Source organism: Melanostigma gelatinosum, assembly GCF_949748355.1.
Source record: "Melanostigma gelatinosum genome assembly, chromosome: 6".
NCBI lineage: Eukaryota > Metazoa > Chordata > Actinopteri > Perciformes > Zoarcidae > Melanostigma > Melanostigma gelatinosum.
In genome coordinates, this window is record NC_136639.1 from 6589840 (window position 1) to 6610321 (window position 20482).

The following is a 20482-nucleotide window of genomic DNA, read 5'->3' on the forward strand; positions in this document are numbered from 1 at the left end:
AAAACACGCGGTGCCAAACAGCGTGCATGAAACTGACGGCTTTTATAATCTGTGTAGCGGAAATGTCGAGACTGCACTTTGTTGGCCACCAAACAGTCATTTAGACAAAGATGAAGCCTGCCTTCGGTTCACTCTGTAAACATTGTGTGTGTGTGAACATTACTTGTGTAACGCTGGATAGGCCAGACGCTCGACCTCGGTAAAAGCGGTTCAACAGCCCGGCTGAGTAACAGCCCTGCAGTGGAGCCCGACCGCTGGCTGCTAACAAGAGAACACAGCAGAGAGGAAATGCAGCAATACTGCAGTTGATTTCGGCAGTCTCTCTCTGTCTCGCTCTTTCTGTTTCAGTCCTCCTCTGTGTTTTCCCTTCTCAACTTTTTAAACAGGCTTAGTGGGGAAAAAGGAGACGTGGTAAACCTGACAAAGAAGGGCAGAGAAAGAAATGACTGGAGACGGAGGCAATTTAGGAACTCGAAAACAGCATCAAACTGTGCAGGCATCTGATCAGGATGCCTCCTGGATGCCGTGGTGCTATTCTGGGCACGTCCGACTGGGAGGAGACGCCGGGGGCAGACCCACAACACACTGGAGATATTTTACATCCCAACCAGCGTGATCCCCCAGGAGGTGCTGGAGGACGTGGCTGGGGAAACAAGGACATCAGGGCTGCTCTGCTTCTCCTGAGACCTCAAACCGGACTGGATACGTGGACAGCAACGTGTCAATGGACCGAGGTTCTACTGAACGGAGCAATAGTCTCTGTCTATTCTGGAGTCGAAACAAGTTTGTTGATGCTCTATTGATGAACAATTATACGCGTATACGTTCTTGAAATAAATATCAGATTTGTGTTTCATGATGTCTCCTTTTTCCTCCAGCATATAAACTGTGTCTTTTTCTTTAGGCATGTTCCTCCCTTTAGCTGTATTTACTACATTTATATACATTGTTTTTCATCACTTTCTCTCTCTTTTATTTTGTCAGGTTGAGTTAAACTTTGCACATCTCCTTTGTCGCTTTGTGTGTGTGTGTGTGTGTGTGTGTGTGTGTGTGTGAGCACAACCATGCGTGCCACTGGGAGACAAGTGCTTATGTTTCACTTAGTTGGTGGAAAAGAAGATTATATACAGCGTAGACACACATAAACACGCACACACACACACACACACACACACACACACACACACACACACACACACACACACACACACACACACACACACACACACACACACACACACAGGGGAGCAGTGTATGGAAAAATACAAGATAAGAATACATGTGTAAAAGTAACCAAACTGGGGGTAATTAGATAACAGTCCCTTTTTGGAAATAATAGCATACATCGATTTCTAAATGAATTCCAATTAATATTTTTCCTTTTTGTATTTATTCAGTTGGAAAATATGTCCAGTGCTGCTGCAGTAAATGTAAAGTGTCACGAATGCTTCACACAGCTCTAAAAGCAGCTACGCCCTCGGGGGTATTTTACTCAATTTGACCCCAAGTGATTTAATATATGTGGAAATATATAGAACTTTTATTTTTTTTACAGATAGGCTTTGAATAAGATATGGTGCTCCACTGCCTCTGTATTCCATAGCCACCAATCTGCTAATGTCAGGGTCAGTTTAACTTGGATAGCAGCGAATAGACAGACAAAGAGTGAATATGGTTTGGCTCTCTCAGAGGTCTGCAACATGACCGCAGTGTGAAAGGACCTGACAGGCTTGACAGACTCTGTCTGGTTGTATGAACTTTACTGCCAATTTCATAGGCTGTAGAGCTTCTGTTTTTTGTTTTGTTTTGTGTTGACAGTTTCGCCTCCTGTTAAAGATGTGGGAACATCTGTAAACATTCTTATACTGTGATCTGTAGCCTTTAGCTTGTGTCTTTATCTTATGAACCTGTATGCGGTGCTAAATCACTTGCAAATCCTTCTGTCTGCTTTTCTCTGTCATCACCATTTAATGTTTCCAAAAATGAGGTAATATTTATTCAGGGAGTGCAGTTAGTGGCAGTGTGTGGGCTCCATGGTAGGTCTGACAGCTTGGCAGAGTAGCAGCAGGGGTGGGGCTTAGCGAAGGGTCTCTGGTTAATTGTTCTGTTTTAGTGAGAGGGAGAGTGTGTGTCCTCATGTCAAAGTATTGGCCTTGGACAATATCCAGGCTAAAAAGAGTTTAAAGGAGTTTGGTACAGGGCGGCTTCTGCTGGAGTTTGTAGGAATACCAGAGTACAGGAGATACCAGTAGCAATTTGAACTCACAAATCTTTTTCTCATTTTCAGTTGCAGTCTTTAAAGTAAAGGACTGTGAAATACTTAAGGTCATTCTTTGGCACTAATCTCAAAGACACGCACACACAAACCTATTCGTTCACTCACAAAGTTGCAAACTCAGATCAAACTGAGCTTTCTTCTCTGAACACTGCATCATTACAAAGACAGGTCAAGCACAGGGCAGGACAGACCGATGTGTACACACACACACACACACACACACACACACACACCTAGCAGCAGTCCTGTCTGTAGTGTCTGAACTGTCATCGTGTGCCAGTGATGGGGCGCTAATGCACTGCCAGGAAACAACATGGCTCCCATAGGGAATGCAATATGGAGGCATGGCAACAGCTGCCAAAATGTCAGGGTGAGAGAGAGAGACAGAGAGAGACAGAGAGAGAAAGGGAGGCCAGCGGGGTGCATGAGGGCAGGAAGGAGGTGGACGTAGCCCCCCTGTTGGCCAGAGTCAAACACCATTAAAATACAATTTAGCTTCTTATTCATAAATAATCTTTGCATAAAAAGTAAATAAACAAAAAAATGTTTTCGCCGTTTCTGTTCAAGTGATTGGGAATGAATTCTTCTGCAGTGGTTCAAGGTCGAAACATATGGTGAATCTGAAGGACAAACACAACTGGTGGTGTTCTACTTAAGTATCCTGATGTGACTGAGTGCCTTCCCCTCAGCTAAATGTTTAGAGGAGGAACGAGAACGAACGAGAAAATAGACTGTCTGTATCGTCTGTCTACCACACATGTTTAACGAAAGGGTTTCCGTTAAGATCTCATCAGAGTTACATTTTGAGAGTATTGTTCGTCAAACGGTCTCCCTGACCATTTCACCTTCGTCAAGTGATAGCCCTGAATTATATCAGCGTGTTTGTGTTGAAAAGCATTTGGAGGTGTAACACATAACACCACCCTACTTACGTTGTCAATACGTGGATGTTTGCATGTTTATGTGATCGCTGCAGTGTATTCCAGCATAGTAATTAGCAGCTAATTAGTTATTGATTGAGGCCAGTATATTTTATGGAGGTGAGAGGGCGAGTGTGACACGGGGCACAGCATAACACCTCAGCCATAATTCACCCTTTGCTGCAAGCACGCACACACACACACACACACACACACACACACACACACACACACACACACACACACACACACACACACACACACACACACACACACACACACACATCCCTTCCTCCTTAGTATTTCACTCTCTTTCTCACCTTTCCTCTCTCACTTCCTCTCTTTTGTTCACTCATGTGTCTCTCCCACTTTGCCTCGATCAACACCTGTAACCACACATGACGTCTTGAGCTCTCTTCACTAGCACTCACTAGGTTTAAAGTGCAAGTTAATTCCGGGCGCGGTCAGTCGTAATAATGTGTCCTTCCCACAGTGCCATTGACTTCAGACCAGCTTTCTTTCTGCTGCTTCAGGATAGCAATGTGCCAACAATGCACCTGACCTCACCTCATGTTAAGACGGACATGAGGACTATTAAAGGTTACAGAGTTGGCGGCACAGACAATGCAGGACGTTTGTATCATTTTTGTAATATTTGCGTAATACAACGTCTGACACAAAAACTCGCGGCCCGGCAGTTGGATCTACAAAAACCAATATGAAGACAAAATTGAAAGTATCTAATTTAACAACATATGCAGATACACCTCTGAGTTCTAAATAATTCAAAACCAATATAATATCAGTTCTGATGCAAGAGATTTCTGTCTTACTGTTTACTCTAGTGACACTGAACCGTATCATTTCTTTTTTCAAAGAAAGCCCAGCGTGAAGTCTTTTTTCATTCCACTTCCTGAATGTTTTTGTCACCAAGCAATCTGTTGAACATTTTATGGGGATGCACTGCGGAGCTTTCAGGGTTTTGCTGATTTAACAAAAACATATCTTTCTGTGCGGTAAGAACTGGATCACTGGAGGTCGCAGCTGCCACAGATATATGACTTTGGGTGTTGCTAATGGTCTGGTCTGATGTTGTCCGCTTTAAATCGCTGGCTATTTCCTAAGCCTGTTACTGCTAAATGGAAAATGTGTGTGAGTTTCGACGCGATTGTGTGTGTGTGTGTGTGTGTGTGTGTGTGTGTGTGTCCTCTGCCTTTAATCCACTTTACCTTTCATTTCTTTTCGAGGCTCTCAAATGACCCAAGGCACCTGGACAGAATCCGCTGACAGGTTCTCTCCTGTTCCTCGTCCTGTTTTTGTTCCTTATTCCCTCACAAAATTCATTCTCTCCTCATCAATCCAGTCATTAAAGTGAACGTCATACCCTGAACTTCATTGCTGATTTGCATTATGTGTGCGGTGTCTTGCAACAGGCTGCTGATAAGTTTTACAGGTTAAATTATGGCAAACTTGATTCCCTCGGTCGATTTTTAAGAAATATTTTCAATGCGCGACTTAGTTGGCACTTTTATCCAAATGAACTCACAATGCCGTGGTTGCAATTCAGTTCAATTCAATTCAATATAATTCATTTTGTAGAGCCCAGAATCACAAATCACAAATTTGCCCCAGAGGGCTTAACAATCTGTACACATACGACATCTTCTGTCCCGGGACCCTCGCATCGGTACAGGAAAAACTCCCCCAGGGAGAAAAAAAGGGAGAAACCTGAGGGGGAGCAACAGAGGAGGCATCCCTCTCCCAGGATGGACAGACGTGCAATAGATGTCGTGTGTACGAACAACATAACAGGCACATTGTTTTGTGTTGCTCATCCCAGTGTTGGTGGGATGAGCAACACTAGTCCCGTGTACCCAGAGATGTGCACAGGACTACTGCGTTCCAGCTTGAAACTGAAAATAAATATCCCACTGTGACTGTAATTATCCGTTATTCATCTCCATTCATCAGATTAAAAGATCGTGAACACATGGACTTCTTGAAAAATACATTTTGTTTTGCCAAAAGAGGATGCTTACTTATTGGACAAGTGTGCACTTCAAAACTATCTGTACAAATATACATAATACATACATATACACCAAGCAAGGAGCTTAAACTCTGAAGATATGATTGCTTTTTTTAAGTTATGTTATCTGTTTTAATGAAGAGCCGTGCAGCAGCTCCAAATCTTTAAAGCAAAGCACGAAGAATCTATTTATTTGCCAAGAGCAATACATGGACATGGAATTGTCCTTGTGACTTTGATGCATGTACACAGTGACAACTCTCACATTGACCAAGAGTAAGTACTCAATGGGATACATAATCGCCGGAATTTAAATTCACTGCAAGAGGAAAGAACATTTGACATACTCTCAGACAACACTCTGTAACCTATATGTAATGTTCATAGTCAATTCTGGCAAATGTGACACAAAAAGGCAGCAGCAAAGGGACAGAGGCACACGAGCAATGCAGTTCATTGTGCAACCCTGTGCAGCAGAATGACAACACGTGATCCTTGAACCGTGAATGTATTGCAGCAACATCCAACAATTTAACGTCCCTGAGTTATATTCGATTTATTCATTTTGATCAGTTCCACTTGCTGCTGAAGCTTGATGTCAACTCATCTTGACGTTATGAATAGTGTCATAGTGCAAGCAACACTTGGCAGCAACAGGAAATGAACTCAGAAGAAATGACAGTAATAGAAGTATTGTTAAGCCCAGAGGGAGAAGATGGATTTGGTGTCACAAAAACCTGCTTATTGAGTTTCTTTTCAATTCTCGAACAAAATTTGATATTCCCTCTGTGATGACTGAGACACTAATACTTGCTTTAAGTGCACATAGTTCAAAGAAGCCTGCAAAAGGAGAAAAAGGGAGCCTTATCAGCACTGAGGATAACCTGATATGTTTTCTGAAAAGGTTTCCTTTTTCCTAACTCAGCAGTTTGTGCAGCATGTCATATTAAAGAAACATTTACTTCCCGTCTCAGTTTAGTCATTTTCTCCCCCAATGACCCCACATAGTGTGACAGTATCAGCCCTTCACTCTCACACTGACGCAAACACACATCTTTGTCACTTGTGATGACATTGACTGGTACAAGTTACCAGGAGGTTTACCTGAACCTAGCCTCACCCACACATTGACCCTTCGTAAGTCCCGCCCCCTTTTGCTCTGTACTCCCATAACTGTGGTGCAAGTGTGGTGCTATGTAGGTCACATTACATTGGTGTCACAATTACCTCTGCCCCCTGGTGGCCATCAGGATTGACGCTTCTCTTTTCCCTCTCACCTGCCTTGCAGCCTCACCTCCTCCACACATCACGTCTTCCCCCTCTTTCATATTCAGGTGAAGCGGCAACATGTGGGCTCTCCTTTAAAGAATGTGTCCGTCTCTGTCTTTTAAATGTGATGTGCTCTACCACCTCCATCGACAAGAATAGCTTCATGACATTCAGAAACCTGCATCCAATTGATTGATGGTCTGCTTCACTCAAACGATGATGAAGCACTTCCTTTAAACACAGTCCCACATATTTACAAAAACTGCTTCATTCATTCATTCCCAAACTTTAAACCATCTGAGGCCCCAAACTCTAACCCACTGAGCGGAAGGATGAGCGAGTTGGAAGTAAACGGTTGCAAGTGTGAGAACTGCAACCGTTCGTGTGTTCATACATTTTACATCGACGTACTGCAGCATCCCTAACTGAGCACAACCTGCTGATTACACTGCAATCTGATCCAAAGTGTTATCAACTACAGGGAATTTAATGTGAATGTCAAGTATCCATCACTTCTCTTTCAAATGTGAAGGATACTTGTTTTGCATTTCTCTTCAAATGTCTTCTGACAAAGACACTGTATGAGTACAAACACATGCGTGCATGTGTGCATGCATGTGGGCTCACGTAGACGCGTGTCAAACAGCGCGACTGGTTCATTAAATGGCACACAGATCAATTCTTAATCTGCTTTGTATCTGTCCTAACACATGCAGAAACACACACCCTAAATCTCCCTCACACATGCACTCAGACACACCCACACACACACACACACACTCACACACACACACACACACATACATACACACCCTCCGCCATCACTTCAGAGTGTTCTTGTCTTCCTCTTTGTCAGATTCAATTACTGACGACATCACTAAAGGAATCTCCACACCAACCAATTATGCTTGAATCCCCTGTGTGTCTCTGTGAGATGATCTCTGTGTGTGTGTGTGTGTGTGTGTGTGTGAGAAGAAGAAGTGTGTTATAGAAAGCGTGTGTATGTCCAATATGGAGGAGAAATAGGACACAAGTATTGGTTTTAGGATTTATGTAGTTACAGTACGGCACAAATATTACACGAGTGTGTGTGTCTCAAGTGTGTTCAAGTGTGTGTTTTTTGACAGCCCTCTCTGAGCAGGCCCCTCCCTCCAGGAGCCACAGGGGGCGGAGTCAGCTCATCAGAGGGATTCAGCTCGCCTGGTTTGGTTGCAAGGCTGTGTAAACTGCCCATTTTTGCCACACACTTTTACAGTTACAACAGAAAAGGCCTTTAAATTGGAGGACTCATCGATGTGTTTGGCAAACGTGACCCTATCTTAGAAAACATCGGCTTAAGTTCCTGGAGTGTAAACTTCCCCACGTCGAGCAGGACTGAGCCGGATTAGCTCACCGGCTAACCCTCGTTTAGCCAACGGTCAATTGTTCCTGTTCAGGGATTTAGGTGTTAAGCCTCTGGGATATTGTCTTGTGCTTCAGCAACTCTCCTCTCAAAATCTCTTTCAATTGATCTCTCTCTCTCTTCTCTCTTTCGACCTTCCCTTCCCTTCTTCTCTCCTCTCTCATCGTTTACATTGCTGCCATTCATCCAAAATCTTGTATCGTTTCACTTCCCAGGCCTCTCATCCTATCTCCTCTCCTCATCGATCTGTTCGTCACCTTGTCAGCGCCGCTCATCACATCCCTCGTCCTCTCGCCTCCTTGCTGTGTCAGAGGAAGGATTGCGTGAGGTCAGGACAATGGTCCTAATTTGTGTGTACGCGTGTGCTTGTCCCCTGTCCGTCCCCTACGAGCTTTGACACACCGCTGACCGACACGTACTGCTTTGTCAACAACAGCAGCACATACACACATCACAAATGACAGCATAACAAGATAGTTTACGCTGACAGAGAAGAGCGAGGGAGGGCTGGAGACGAGGGGGAAGTTATTATCTGCGTAGTACATCACTGCTGCTTATGTTGTTGTCAGCGATAAATGGGCTGAACTAAAAAACACAAGCTGCATCCCTGAAATCTACAGCAGTGCACCACAGCCAGCGACAGGCTCAGCCAGTCGTTTTATTCATATGTTCATTAGCAGGGAAGGCAGAAGCACTGTGCAATTCCCCCTGCGAACATTCATCCATCCAGCATGAGTAATTAAACAAAAGGTCGGTAAATGGAATGTGACGTGGAACCAAACGAGAACTCTAATCGTCCTCAGACTGTTGCTTGTAACTTGCTACAGAGAAAGATCGTTTTTCTTTCTGGAGTTTCTTCTTCTCACACGTTTCGGAGTGAAGCCAAAGTGGAATGCGACAGTTGAAACACATGTGGAGGAAACTGCAGTCATTCCGTGATTCAGCCATTCATTCTCTCTGCTGGCTTAATGCTTTTTATTATTGCAGCGCCGCGGATCTATAAGGAATTATAAAAGCTCCTACAGAAGGCCATTCCATTCAGAACGTGTTGCTCTGTGGATACGAGGCTTGCATTTCAACGACTGCTGTGTTTAATGGACAGATATTTTATCTGAGTTGGAGGACTTGGTGGTGTTTGTTTCCAGCTGTGACAAGAACGCTGGCATTGTTTTCACCTTCTGAGTCTGTGTGTAAGTCATCATGGTGCGGTTATGAGTACTTTACCAGGTGTGTATATGTCTTGCTGTCTGTGGACAGATTGTTAGATGGTCTCTAGTTGTTTCTCTGTGTATTATATCTCGTGCTTTACATTTTTTTTCATATTTGATGTCTATTTTCTGTTGTTCTGCTTTTCTCTCTGTGCTGTAAAACACTTTTGATCAACTATTACGTGTGTTGTCGTAAAGTTGAGATGAACTAACATTGAAACCAGACAGAGGTCTGCAGATAAGTTACCTTGCACGGCAGGTGGATTCTGTGATCATGTGATCATGCGAGAATCACAGAAGCATAAAGCAGACACAAATCCATCCAAATGTCTCTGGTTAGATCGAGCACGGCACAATCAGCGGCCTGTGAGGAGCTACTGGCTGCTACGTGGCGTAGCTGTTTGCGAGACAAGACAGAGAGGCAACAATGTTGTCTAAATCAAATGGCAGCTCCAGAAGAGGTTACATATGCTGCAAAGCATCGGTTATATCAGAAGTGGAGAGTACGTCTTCACTGAAAGATGAGCAACAAATGGCACGGAAGGCTTTTCTCACCAGAGTGCGCATTGCAGCTTCATCGTCGGGTGAGAGAGAGGTGCCAGGTGTGCGGCCCACAGCCCTCTCACGCTTCAGTGTCTCTCCATCACATTAAGCGCTGACAATCCTTCTCAAAACTGAAACTAGTCGAATTAAAACATATCTGAAAAGCACCATGAAAAAGGAGACTGTCAGGGCTGGCCATCCTGTGTAATAAAACTAAACACGCTCGCAGTCTGGTCTTAAAGTAAAGTATGGGATTTGCATCATCCATACGCCAAAAGCTGTGAGTATCGCCTGCAAGCCTGTAAGATACCTACAGATACCCACTGTAGTCCTATTGCTGAAATGAACTTGTATTCACAGTTGATGTTGGCCTAATCTTTCTTGCTCTGACCCATTTAAAAAATGGCCATAAAAGAAAAGCTCGTTCCACCTATCTATACAGTACAGATGTGTAACAATCTGAATTGAGTGAGCAGGTGGGCTTTTTACTAAAAAAACCCTGAACTCTGCGACAAAAAGTAACGAGGAGGAGTCAAATACGGAGTGCCCTGGAACGCTCCAGCGATCAGCCCCTTGTGACAGTGGTTGTGACGGTTGTTAAAAAAACATTTAGCATTTACTCAATGCAATTAACTCCTTAATCTGTGGCCAGTGTTCTGAAGAGGTCTGTTAAATTTTGTTGTGCATTTTTTAAATGATAATTATCATCATGAAAGGTGTTAAAATCCACCTGCTCTGTGCTGCCCACTCAGGATTAGGCTAAAGAGGGTGGTGTGTGTGTGTGTGCGTGTGTGTGCGTGTGTGTGTGTGTGTGTGGGGGGGGGGGGGGTTGTAAAGTGTAAACACTTTACAGCTGTCATAGTGACTCACTGACAGCTACCTGTACCCCATGGGTCCCATTGTCAAAAAGCTGGCTGTGTTGAAGCTTCTCTGAGTTTGTCACAGTGTTTGTGTGTGTGTGTTTGTGTGTGTGTGTGTGTGTGTGCGTATTGGAATACAAGAGAGGAAATATCTATCAGATCAGATGTTAACAAACAACTGTTTGCGAACACTCAATCATCACGCACGCCCTCTTATTTCCACACAAACAAACACAATCAGCTTCAGGTTGCTTTACAGCGTCTCCTATGTGCCGCGTTGCACCAATGCTTCGCACAGCATCGCCTTTTAGTACATGTTAATGCATGTGAGTGTGCTCCAATGGCTATAGCTCACGGCTGCCAGATTCAGCTGACCCACTGACGGTGTCGTCCTGCAAGCACATAGCACCTACATTTCGGTTCCCCTCCTAGCACGTATATATATCAATAATAAAATAAGTAAATCGATTTGGGTTATGTTGTTGGCAGGGGAAATGAAGAAGTACTGGTTAAATACATATAAAGCCACCTAGACTGTATACGAAATGGATGGAAAGGCAAGGTTTGGATGAAGGAGGCGAGAAATGAGGCGAAGACGCATGAGCTGAACATGTGTGGGTTTACTTTGTGAAGTGCACAGAGAGAGTCTGAAGTAAAGTAGCATCAACAGCTGGAGATCCTGGTAAGTGTCGATATCAGTCGGACTCGGTAACACAAAAACAGAGTCAAAAATATTCCAGCTGTCAAATGCAGGTGGATTTATCGAGGCAACTCTTTGCTTTGTGGTTTCTCCAAATGCAGCTTTCGGATAAAATAAAAACAATTATGAAACAAACTAAAAGATTGGCTGCAGTTGATGTAAATGATCTACATGTAACGTGGATATAGACAACTATTAAACATGTGGCGTGTGTGTTTTTTCCGGTGTTTGTATCTTGGTCTATAAAGATCTCCCCCCCCACACACAAGCCAGCAACTCTTTCCCAAACCCTACCACACACACACACACACACACACACACACACACACACACACACACACACACACACACACACACACACACACACACACACACACACACACACACACTTACATACGCAGAGAGCTAACATTACATCCATCTGAATGAGTTCCCTCCATTTTCGCTGTGTTGTTATTGATCGTACTTAAACAGCACCACTCCTGTCGGCTTGTACCAGGAAATTGGCCTCATATTGAAGCTGTCACTGCAAAAGTGCGTTTCACTTCAGGCCCTCAGGGCACAGAGGAGAAGTAGCACAAGAAGAATCAATCTCCAATCCACAGTATCAGCTTGTTTATGTAAAGGTATATTCTTTTGAAGGTATTTCTGTTTTGTTAATAGTACAGTGTTTCTGTTGAGTTCATGTGGCAGAGTGGCTCGGCACTGACGATTGTCCTTTCACCAGGTTCAAACTCAAACCCTGTCCCGCCCTTCAGAGAGACACTGGATCACTGCCAGGTCCACGACGGCTGCTCTCGCCGACGCTGACCTCTGACCTCCTTGTGGAGGGGATTAAGCCAACAGTAAGGAATGATTACGGAGACAAAAAGAAAAGCAGGATAGAGATGACATGGTTTTCATGCACGCAGCACATTTAACCTTGATTTCATGAAAGAAAATGTTATCAATGAAAATGTATTATTTTTACCTCATGAACTAAATAAAGTTTTAACAATGTTGACAGAAGCGCACAGAAGGCTATGTGGTTATTTCACAACTGCCTGTTTCTGGTTGGACAACATTGTATTCAAGTAACCAGCAGATTGAGCTGGAATTAGGGATGAGATATGAACCTTCCACTTTCAGAACGTTAACAGGAGCCTCAGGAGTCTTTGACCATTATCACACTTTGGAGCAATATTTCTACGAGTGTGTATTCTTGTTTTGTTCTCATGCATACGCATGAGGATGTGCACGCATGCCACATACAGGTACAGCTTGCCTTGAAACACAGCAATGCAAAGGAAGGGAAGAGAAGAGGACAGCCAAGTGAAAATGGATGCGGATCTTTTCAAAAGAAATGTCGAAGGCAATGCATTCACAATGCTTGTCTGGCCTCAGGATATACACGATGTGTTTAGGTCAGTAACACTGAATGTAAACAGAAACTTTGTTTACACAAAAACGGCCACACGGCACTTTTAATCAGCTGAATGTCACACATATTTTTTGATGCAACATACTGATGTTGGGATCTGGCAGGAGCAGGTTTGGTTATGGCAAGTATGAAAATTAAATGATTGACATTAATACAATTATGAATATCAATAGGAGTATTAACATATATATTATATATATACGTAACAATAAGGGGGCACTACTACTAATAACCAAACTGTGGATAAAGTCTCAAAATTGGTGTTCACCCAAAATGTCAACAGTCAAAGAAAAGAAGGCGAAAAGCACTCAAAACAAGGCAAATCCTCACAGCAGCAGTGAAGTACAGCGGGAGTAACTTTATCACAAATTCAGGTTTGGCAGCTACGCCACTGGTCCTTTAACGAATAAACTACAGTTTACTGACTATCTTTGGAGTTTCTTCAACGGCCACATCTGTTCTTCTGGTGTTTGATGACTCTGCTTTACTTCACCAACACACTGAACCGAATAAAAATAACCTTTGTTCCCTCCATGTTGCTTTTTATGGTCATTAAATGAAAAGTTGCCCACATATCAGCAATTCTGAGACTTTCATATGACTTTCAGTAAACACAAAGTGAGATTGAAAAAAGCCTGCATACTGTGATAAGTGTCTCATTTTGCTCCGTTGCACCAAGTGAATTAGAGAACAACAAACATCCTTCACGATTTTAGAATGTAATGATGATTTAATATGGATCACTCGCTGTGTAAAATAACCCCACGTTTGCTTCCTCACATTTCTGTGATTTCCTCCCTGTTGTTTCAACGGTTGTGTTTCTCAAACTCTTCAGAAATGATTTCCGAATCCATATTTAGCTTGCCTGGCAGACCACGACTTAAGACCCTGTACAGTTATTAACGATGTGTCCTCACAACATGGATTGTCTTAGTTTGTGCATGTGTGGTGTGTCCGGTTTCATAACATACAACCTAATATAGAGTTAACTGTGTGTGTCTGAATATATGCATGAATGAGTGCGATACCTTGCAGTTGTGTGGGTTAGACATGTGTACATTCCTCCTTATACTGATACATCTCTCTGTGTATACTTTGAACACGCACCTTGACCACGTCCACGTCTGTCGAGGTGCAGGTGACCGAGTCGTCCACTTCCCTCACCTGCCCGTCGGTTTCCACCGTGACCAGTTTGATGGGCACAGCGACACGGCGACCTGTAAGAATGGCTGTGTTCACCACCTCTGTGTCCTACGGGCAGAAAGAGGGAAAAGAAATGTTTCTTTATGCCACAGTCCTGAATGAGAAGTAACTCTACATGTTTTAAAAGCAGCTGCTGGTTGCTCCATGAAGGATTGAAAGAAGCAACGGGTATTTGTAGATATTGTTTAAATTAATTTCATTTAATCTTAAAAATATCTTGAAGTATTGTAATTTTTCTCAAATTATTTTGTTTTCTCATTCTATTTCTAACACGTTTTTTTTCGACAGCTTTCCAATTCACACTTGATGTCTAAGACAAACTTGACTTCTTGTTGTTTCTTTTTCGACAACATGCAGTTTAGCATGTATCCACTCAACGTTGCACGAGAAGGAAGACATGACCGGAGATGGTGAACGATGCAGACGGAGAGACAGGAGTAAACAAGTAACAGAGACCGGGGAGAGTTTTACAGGAAGTAGAGAGATAAAAAGAGGTGATTATAAATCTCACGATGAATGTAATCAGCAAGATTACATTTGATTAGATCCTTCCAACAAAAATAGCACAAACAAACCAGCACACACGCTCACACAGTCTGCCAGCGTCAATCTTGATTGTTCGGCATTGAGTTTCCAGGGTGGCATTCATCACCGCCAACACACACACAAGCCTGATTACAGGTTGTTTCGCTGGGCCCACTGCTTCTGGATGGAATGTGTGTTTGTGTGTTCCTGTTATTCGACTCTTGTGGAATTCAGCTGAGCATACAGGATGCCAGCGGAGAAGATGAAGAAGAAGAAATGCAGAATGAATGTGCCGCATTGTCCACAGTTCACTGTGTGTCTCCAGACACAATCAGCATTTCAATGGTTTCGATCCTAAATGTTCTGCACCTTGGGTGTACGGGAATGTGTGTCTTCTTGTGTCTCTGTCTTTGTGAGGACACATTTCACATCTTCAGATTGAACACATGTTTTGGAAAGTTAGACCATTTTGGCTGTCCCTCACTTCTTTGGTCTTCTTTTGTTTAAAGGGTTGAGATTTAGTTTGGGAGTTAAGGTCAGCATTGGGTTTTTGTTCATCTTAATGTTTGGTGAAAGCATGTAGAGTTATAGGTTTGGGGGCGATAAGTGGCAGTATTCAGATCCTTTACTTCAGTAAAAGTATCAGTACAACAATGACAAATAAATCCCTTATCGTCGAAGTTCCCATGAAACTTAATTGAGAAAGCAGAATCATTGTATGGGAACGTAATGTTGTAGGAGACTGGGTTGGAAAACTGAGAGCCACAACCATCAACAATGTGGACATTCACAGACACAGTTACATGTGCTGTACATAGAAACCTACATAAAGATGCGGAAAAACAACAAAACTAAGAGAAAACACATACACACAAGTATAAATAGCACATCAGGGTAGAGATTCACAAATACACATGACAAGATACGAGCTCTGACACACACACACACACAACAAAGAGTTTAAGTGCATGTGAAGTTTGCTAATGCCCGATCATTCTCTACCACAGGACGTGGTGTGACCTTTACTTGAGATCTCTCTCCCTCTCTCACACATACACAACGACACATATTCTGTGATTCTCTCAGTTCTTTTTCTCTCTCCTTCTCAAACGTGAACTTCTTGCCTGAAATCCGAAATAGATGCTGCAGATACATAAACATGACAGAAGAGAGTGTGCAGGTTGAAGGTGAGAGGCAGGTGGGCAGGAGGGGACAAACAGGATTAAAAGCATGCAAAGACCAAAGAGGGAGCGCATGGAAGGAAGATGAAGGGCACAGAGAAAGTCAACGTGCTGGATCAAAAACACACAAATGAACGGGAAGATTCTTTTCCCTCGAGGGGAGGAGAGCAGATGGAGGGATAAAGGGAATGTGTTTGTGTTGGTATGTAGTCTATATGTGTATGTTGAAATGTATGTGTGTGTGTGTGTGTGTGTGTGTGTGTGTGTGTGTGTGTGTCCCGGGGCAGTAGTCATACGTGCAACTGATAAAATCATGTTTACATCTGCTATCTGCACCACAGGCCAAAAGAATGACAACAAGCAGGGTTTTTATTTTAAATAAGTAAAACAATGAGACAAACTCGATATCTCTGTATTTTATTGCCGCCTCTTTGAATTCCCTTGTTGTTGAAATGTGCTATACAAATAAACTTGCCTTGCCTCCAAATCCTTTAGATCTGATTTTCTTCCTTGAAATGTAGGCTTAAGTGAATTTAAACTGGCTACAAAGTGATCTTTAAATTGTTTTATTTTGTGTGTCGGTGGAGATTTTCTTTATCTGAATCAAGTGTGTGCAAGCCAATGAAATATCTATGCACCACAAGGGAGAACAACAAAAGTTAATTTTAACACACGTTACAAAGGGACCCTTAACACTGATGAGTGTGGTGGGAATTCTTAACGATAACACTCATCTTTTGTGGCCGACTGCAGCCGAATACAGCATATTCATTTATGGCTAGCGTGTTAGCACCAGCAACAGTAGTTCACCAACTAGACCTGTAAGCAGTCCTTACATCACCGCGCGTCTAGAACCACATGTTTAAGTACGTGCCGATGAATGACACAGGCACAATTAATCGGTAGTCTATTTGCATGGGTCAACTGGCGCCCGTGACCCTCTGTCCGACCGGCGTTAGTGTTGGAGAACAAGCATCTCTAATGAGGATGGAAATGTAATTGAATTATATTCTTATTTAATCATAATTGAACTGACTCCCTGAGGAGAGAGAGATAGAGAAAACAGCCAAAGGGTTTAATCTGTCACAGTCATCTCATATAAATAGATTGAATGCAGGTTGAATGAATGTACAGAAAACCTGCCTTATTAGCTCGTTCTTTACACAACAAGCAAACTATCATTGCAAGTACCTGAATAACCTTCATGTTACTAACGACTTGCGTTTCGTAGCAAATACAAAGAGGATCGACAGAGAGCAGAACAAAGAGAGAAGCAGAGGAGACAGACGGAGAAAAAAGGAGTGGAGTGGAAAAAGCAGAAAAATTGAGAAAGTGAAAAACAAAACCCAGATAAAACACAGCAGGAAGAAGAATATTAGAGCGAGCGCAAAGGAGACAGAAAGCGAGACAGAGGGAGAAAAGAAGAGATTTCATGCCTGTCCAAGGGAATTATTAAGTGGCTCGTCAACAAGCGGCTCCCTACTGCCTTCAAAAGCTGCTCCACACTGCACTGAGATAAGCTGCGAGTGCATGCTGAGGTCTTGTGTGTCAAACATCTCTATGTATGAATGAACCAGAGGTCATGTAGGTTCCTGCATACACATACTCCTGCACATGTGTGTGTGTGTGTGTGCGCATGAGTAAGGGCATGAATAGAGAGAACAAATGTGTGTGCGTGTGCACATGCATCCAGTAGGCACCGACACATTTGTTTGTGTGTGCATGTTGCAGAGAGAAGTGAAGTCTAGGAAACAACCTTTCTCTTCAATGAAGCTTATCCACGCATGCGAGCGTGTGTGTGTGTGTGTGTCTGTGCCCTGTAAAGTGTGTGCGACTTAAAGTGAAGCAACTAGAGCGAGACCACCCATTACAGGAACACACGCACAGTGTCGCGCACCAACACACACACAGACACACAGAGAAAACACACACACACACACACACACACACACACACGCACACACACACACAGAAACACACACACAGACACACAGAGAAACACACACACACACACATACACACAGAGAAACACACACACACACACACACACAGACACACAGATAAACACAAACACACACACACACACACACACACACACACACAGAGAAACACACACACACACACACACGCACACACACACACACAGACACACAGATAAACACAAACACACACACACACACACACACACACACACACAGAGAAACACACACACACACACAGGGTTGTAAAGAGTTGACAGTGAAAAAACTGGAGCTTTTTGCTCTTCTGTACAAATTCAATGGCAACAGTGACTTACAATAAGAGTATGTAAGCAGTTCTCTTTCTGTCTCGCCCTCCTTCTCAGTTGGTCTATTCCTCTCGCTCTGTCTCGTACGCACACACACACACACACACACACACACACAGACAAACACACACACACACACACACACACACACACACACACACACAGACACACACCTCTTCCAGTCAAAATGGTACTACTGCCACTAATCTATGACTGATTTTCCAGTAAATGCACAGAGACAACAACACATTCACTCACACACACACACACACACACACACACACACACACACACACACACACACACACACACACACACACACACACACACACACACACACACACACACACACACACACACACACACAAACAAATCTACCCTTTTTTCTGTTCATTCCTTAAATTGTCAAGTTTCTCATTTGGGGGAAATTGCTTGGAACATATTCGACTCTTGAGTCTCCCTTTGGTCTTATTGTGACCTTTTTATCACAGTCGGATAAAAATAATGGAATCCATTTTTACAGGCAGGTAAAAGCTGTGTTATACAGCAATGTATCCATTTATTTTATTTAGAAGGTTGCATTTTGTTTCTCTCTTGTGTTAGTAGAGAAAGTTGTTCAGACATACTCTTGTTTCTACACAATTGCATGCTGTTTATGTGTCGTGTAGACCTACGTTGGGCCTCACGCACTTGAATCACCAGACTCTTGTATAATTGATTTAGGAGAACTTGTCCAATCCACCTTTTTTTGTGTTTGGAATATTCTCCTAGGAACGAACACTATTTACGAGCGGTGCAGACCTCTCGTAGGAGTCATGTGCAATTAGTCTGCTGTTATTCAAGCCGAAGTTTTTCACTAATGGGTTCGATATTTCATTACTCTGAAGCAATTTTGAGTTTGAAAACCCTAAATTACACTTCATAATTATGTTGATGTCATCCTGTTTGACTCTGGAATTCAAAACAATAGACTAATGCAATTCTACATGTATTCACAAAGCATAACAATATGACCACTAATTTAAATTGGCTATCGATGCTTTTGTGTAACACTACATTATGAACATCTTGAATGATTTGACCCCCTCCCGTAGCAATCATTGGTCACCTTGCTGCGGTGATACGTTTTTCACATGGAGCCATTTCTTCCTTATTTCAGTGCCAGTACGACCATCCACCCGAAAATAAAGAGTGCAGTAACAGCACTCTTCATTTTTTCCCCATTCCTTGGCTTAGGCAGGTCCCTAAATTCTGCTGCTGAAGCTCTTCAAATATTATTGAATTTTCTTTATGAATCCCCAAAATCAAGACATCAGTATATAGGACATATGGGGCAGGACGCGTGGCCTTATATGGTATTATTGGGGCGTCACTTATGCTTATTGACAATTATCACGAACTTATTGGTTTGCCTAATCTGATGTGGCACACTGGTACGAGCACACCGTACAAACAAATAAAGAGAATGTTAAGATGAGAATACAGAATAATAATGTTGAATGAAACGCAATCAATAAATCAATCAGTCTCTGTCCCTTTGGCTGTATTACCAGCGTGTCCCTGGCATGCTGACACACGGGCACATGCTGACACGCGTGTAGAAAACACCAGAAGCTGTTGAAGCCATGATAAAAATACATTGAAGCCACTTCATTTATCGACGTATTAACCGATTTGCGAAGTGAATAAACTGTTCATGGGGCAATTCTGCTATAGATCAAAGACTGATCGACGGACAATGTGAGAGGAAAGAAAAAGAGAAGAAGAATTCAAGGATGAGGGAGAGGATAGAGGATAAAAAGGCAGTTTTATCATCAGGAACCTTCCCTCATGTCTTGACACGAGCAGCGCTTTACAAAATGGGGTTAAATAACAGTTTGAGAGCGAGCAGTGCAATTGGATGGTTTATTGAGTGTTTGACCATGGGGCAAAGCAGTGAAATACTAAATAGTGTGTTCATCTGAGTGAACGTACAGTGTACGAGAGAGCAGGGCAGAATGATAAGGAGGCAGGAAGACATACATTAAGAAAAAGAAGAATTTGTAGAATGTGGCCAGAATACAGTTTTCTTCTCATTACATTGGTTTTCTTTCGACGCCTTCTGGTGGATCTTTATTCTACTGGTTTGGCAATGTTTTCTTTGCCGTGTCTATTGTGCCTGCTCCTCCTCACCTGTTTCTTACTTTCGACCTAAAAATGATTTTGTATGCGTTTCTGATTGTAAAAGAGAGCAAACACAACAGACTCAAACATACAAAGGGCTTGGATGTGTGTAAGTAACGTGCATGAACATCTGTACTGAGGAGCAGCAGCAGGCCAGACAAAATAAATGAATTACAGGTCATGCATGCGTGTACGTACGTTGTTTATTGCATTATATGTGGCATTAATAAAGCAATAAAGTCAGTGAAGGTGTGCATGTGTGCAAATCAGATGTTCAGCATGTTACTGCTCCAATTGCATTTCCACGGCTGGGTTAACACATTAATTGAGGTTGTTTCAAGTCGAGTTATCTTGCTGCATTGACATCAACCTGGAAATAACACTGTGATAAATCAAGGTGTTATTTCAATTTGGCAGCATTATGCAGATTGCATAAGTATCCAAAGATATGCAATTAAACCATTTAATACAATAAAGCAAAAGCAAACCAAAAG

The 20482-nt window shown here is 42.7% G+C and overlaps 1 protein-coding gene across 1 annotated transcript in view; it reads right to left on the reverse strand.

The window, feature by feature from the left end:
* LOC306778629 (transmembrane protein 132C) overlaps positions 1–20482 on the reverse strand; it is a gene marked incomplete at both ends in the record, with an annotated part of 187461 nt that overhangs the window by 19181 nt on the left and 147798 nt on the right. Inside the window, one exon of the mRNA XM_079270234.1 lies at positions 13737–13880. Within this exon, the coding sequence (XP_079126360.1) occupies positions 13737–13880 (144 nt within the window). The remainder of the gene's footprint in view (positions 1–13736; positions 13881–20482) is intronic.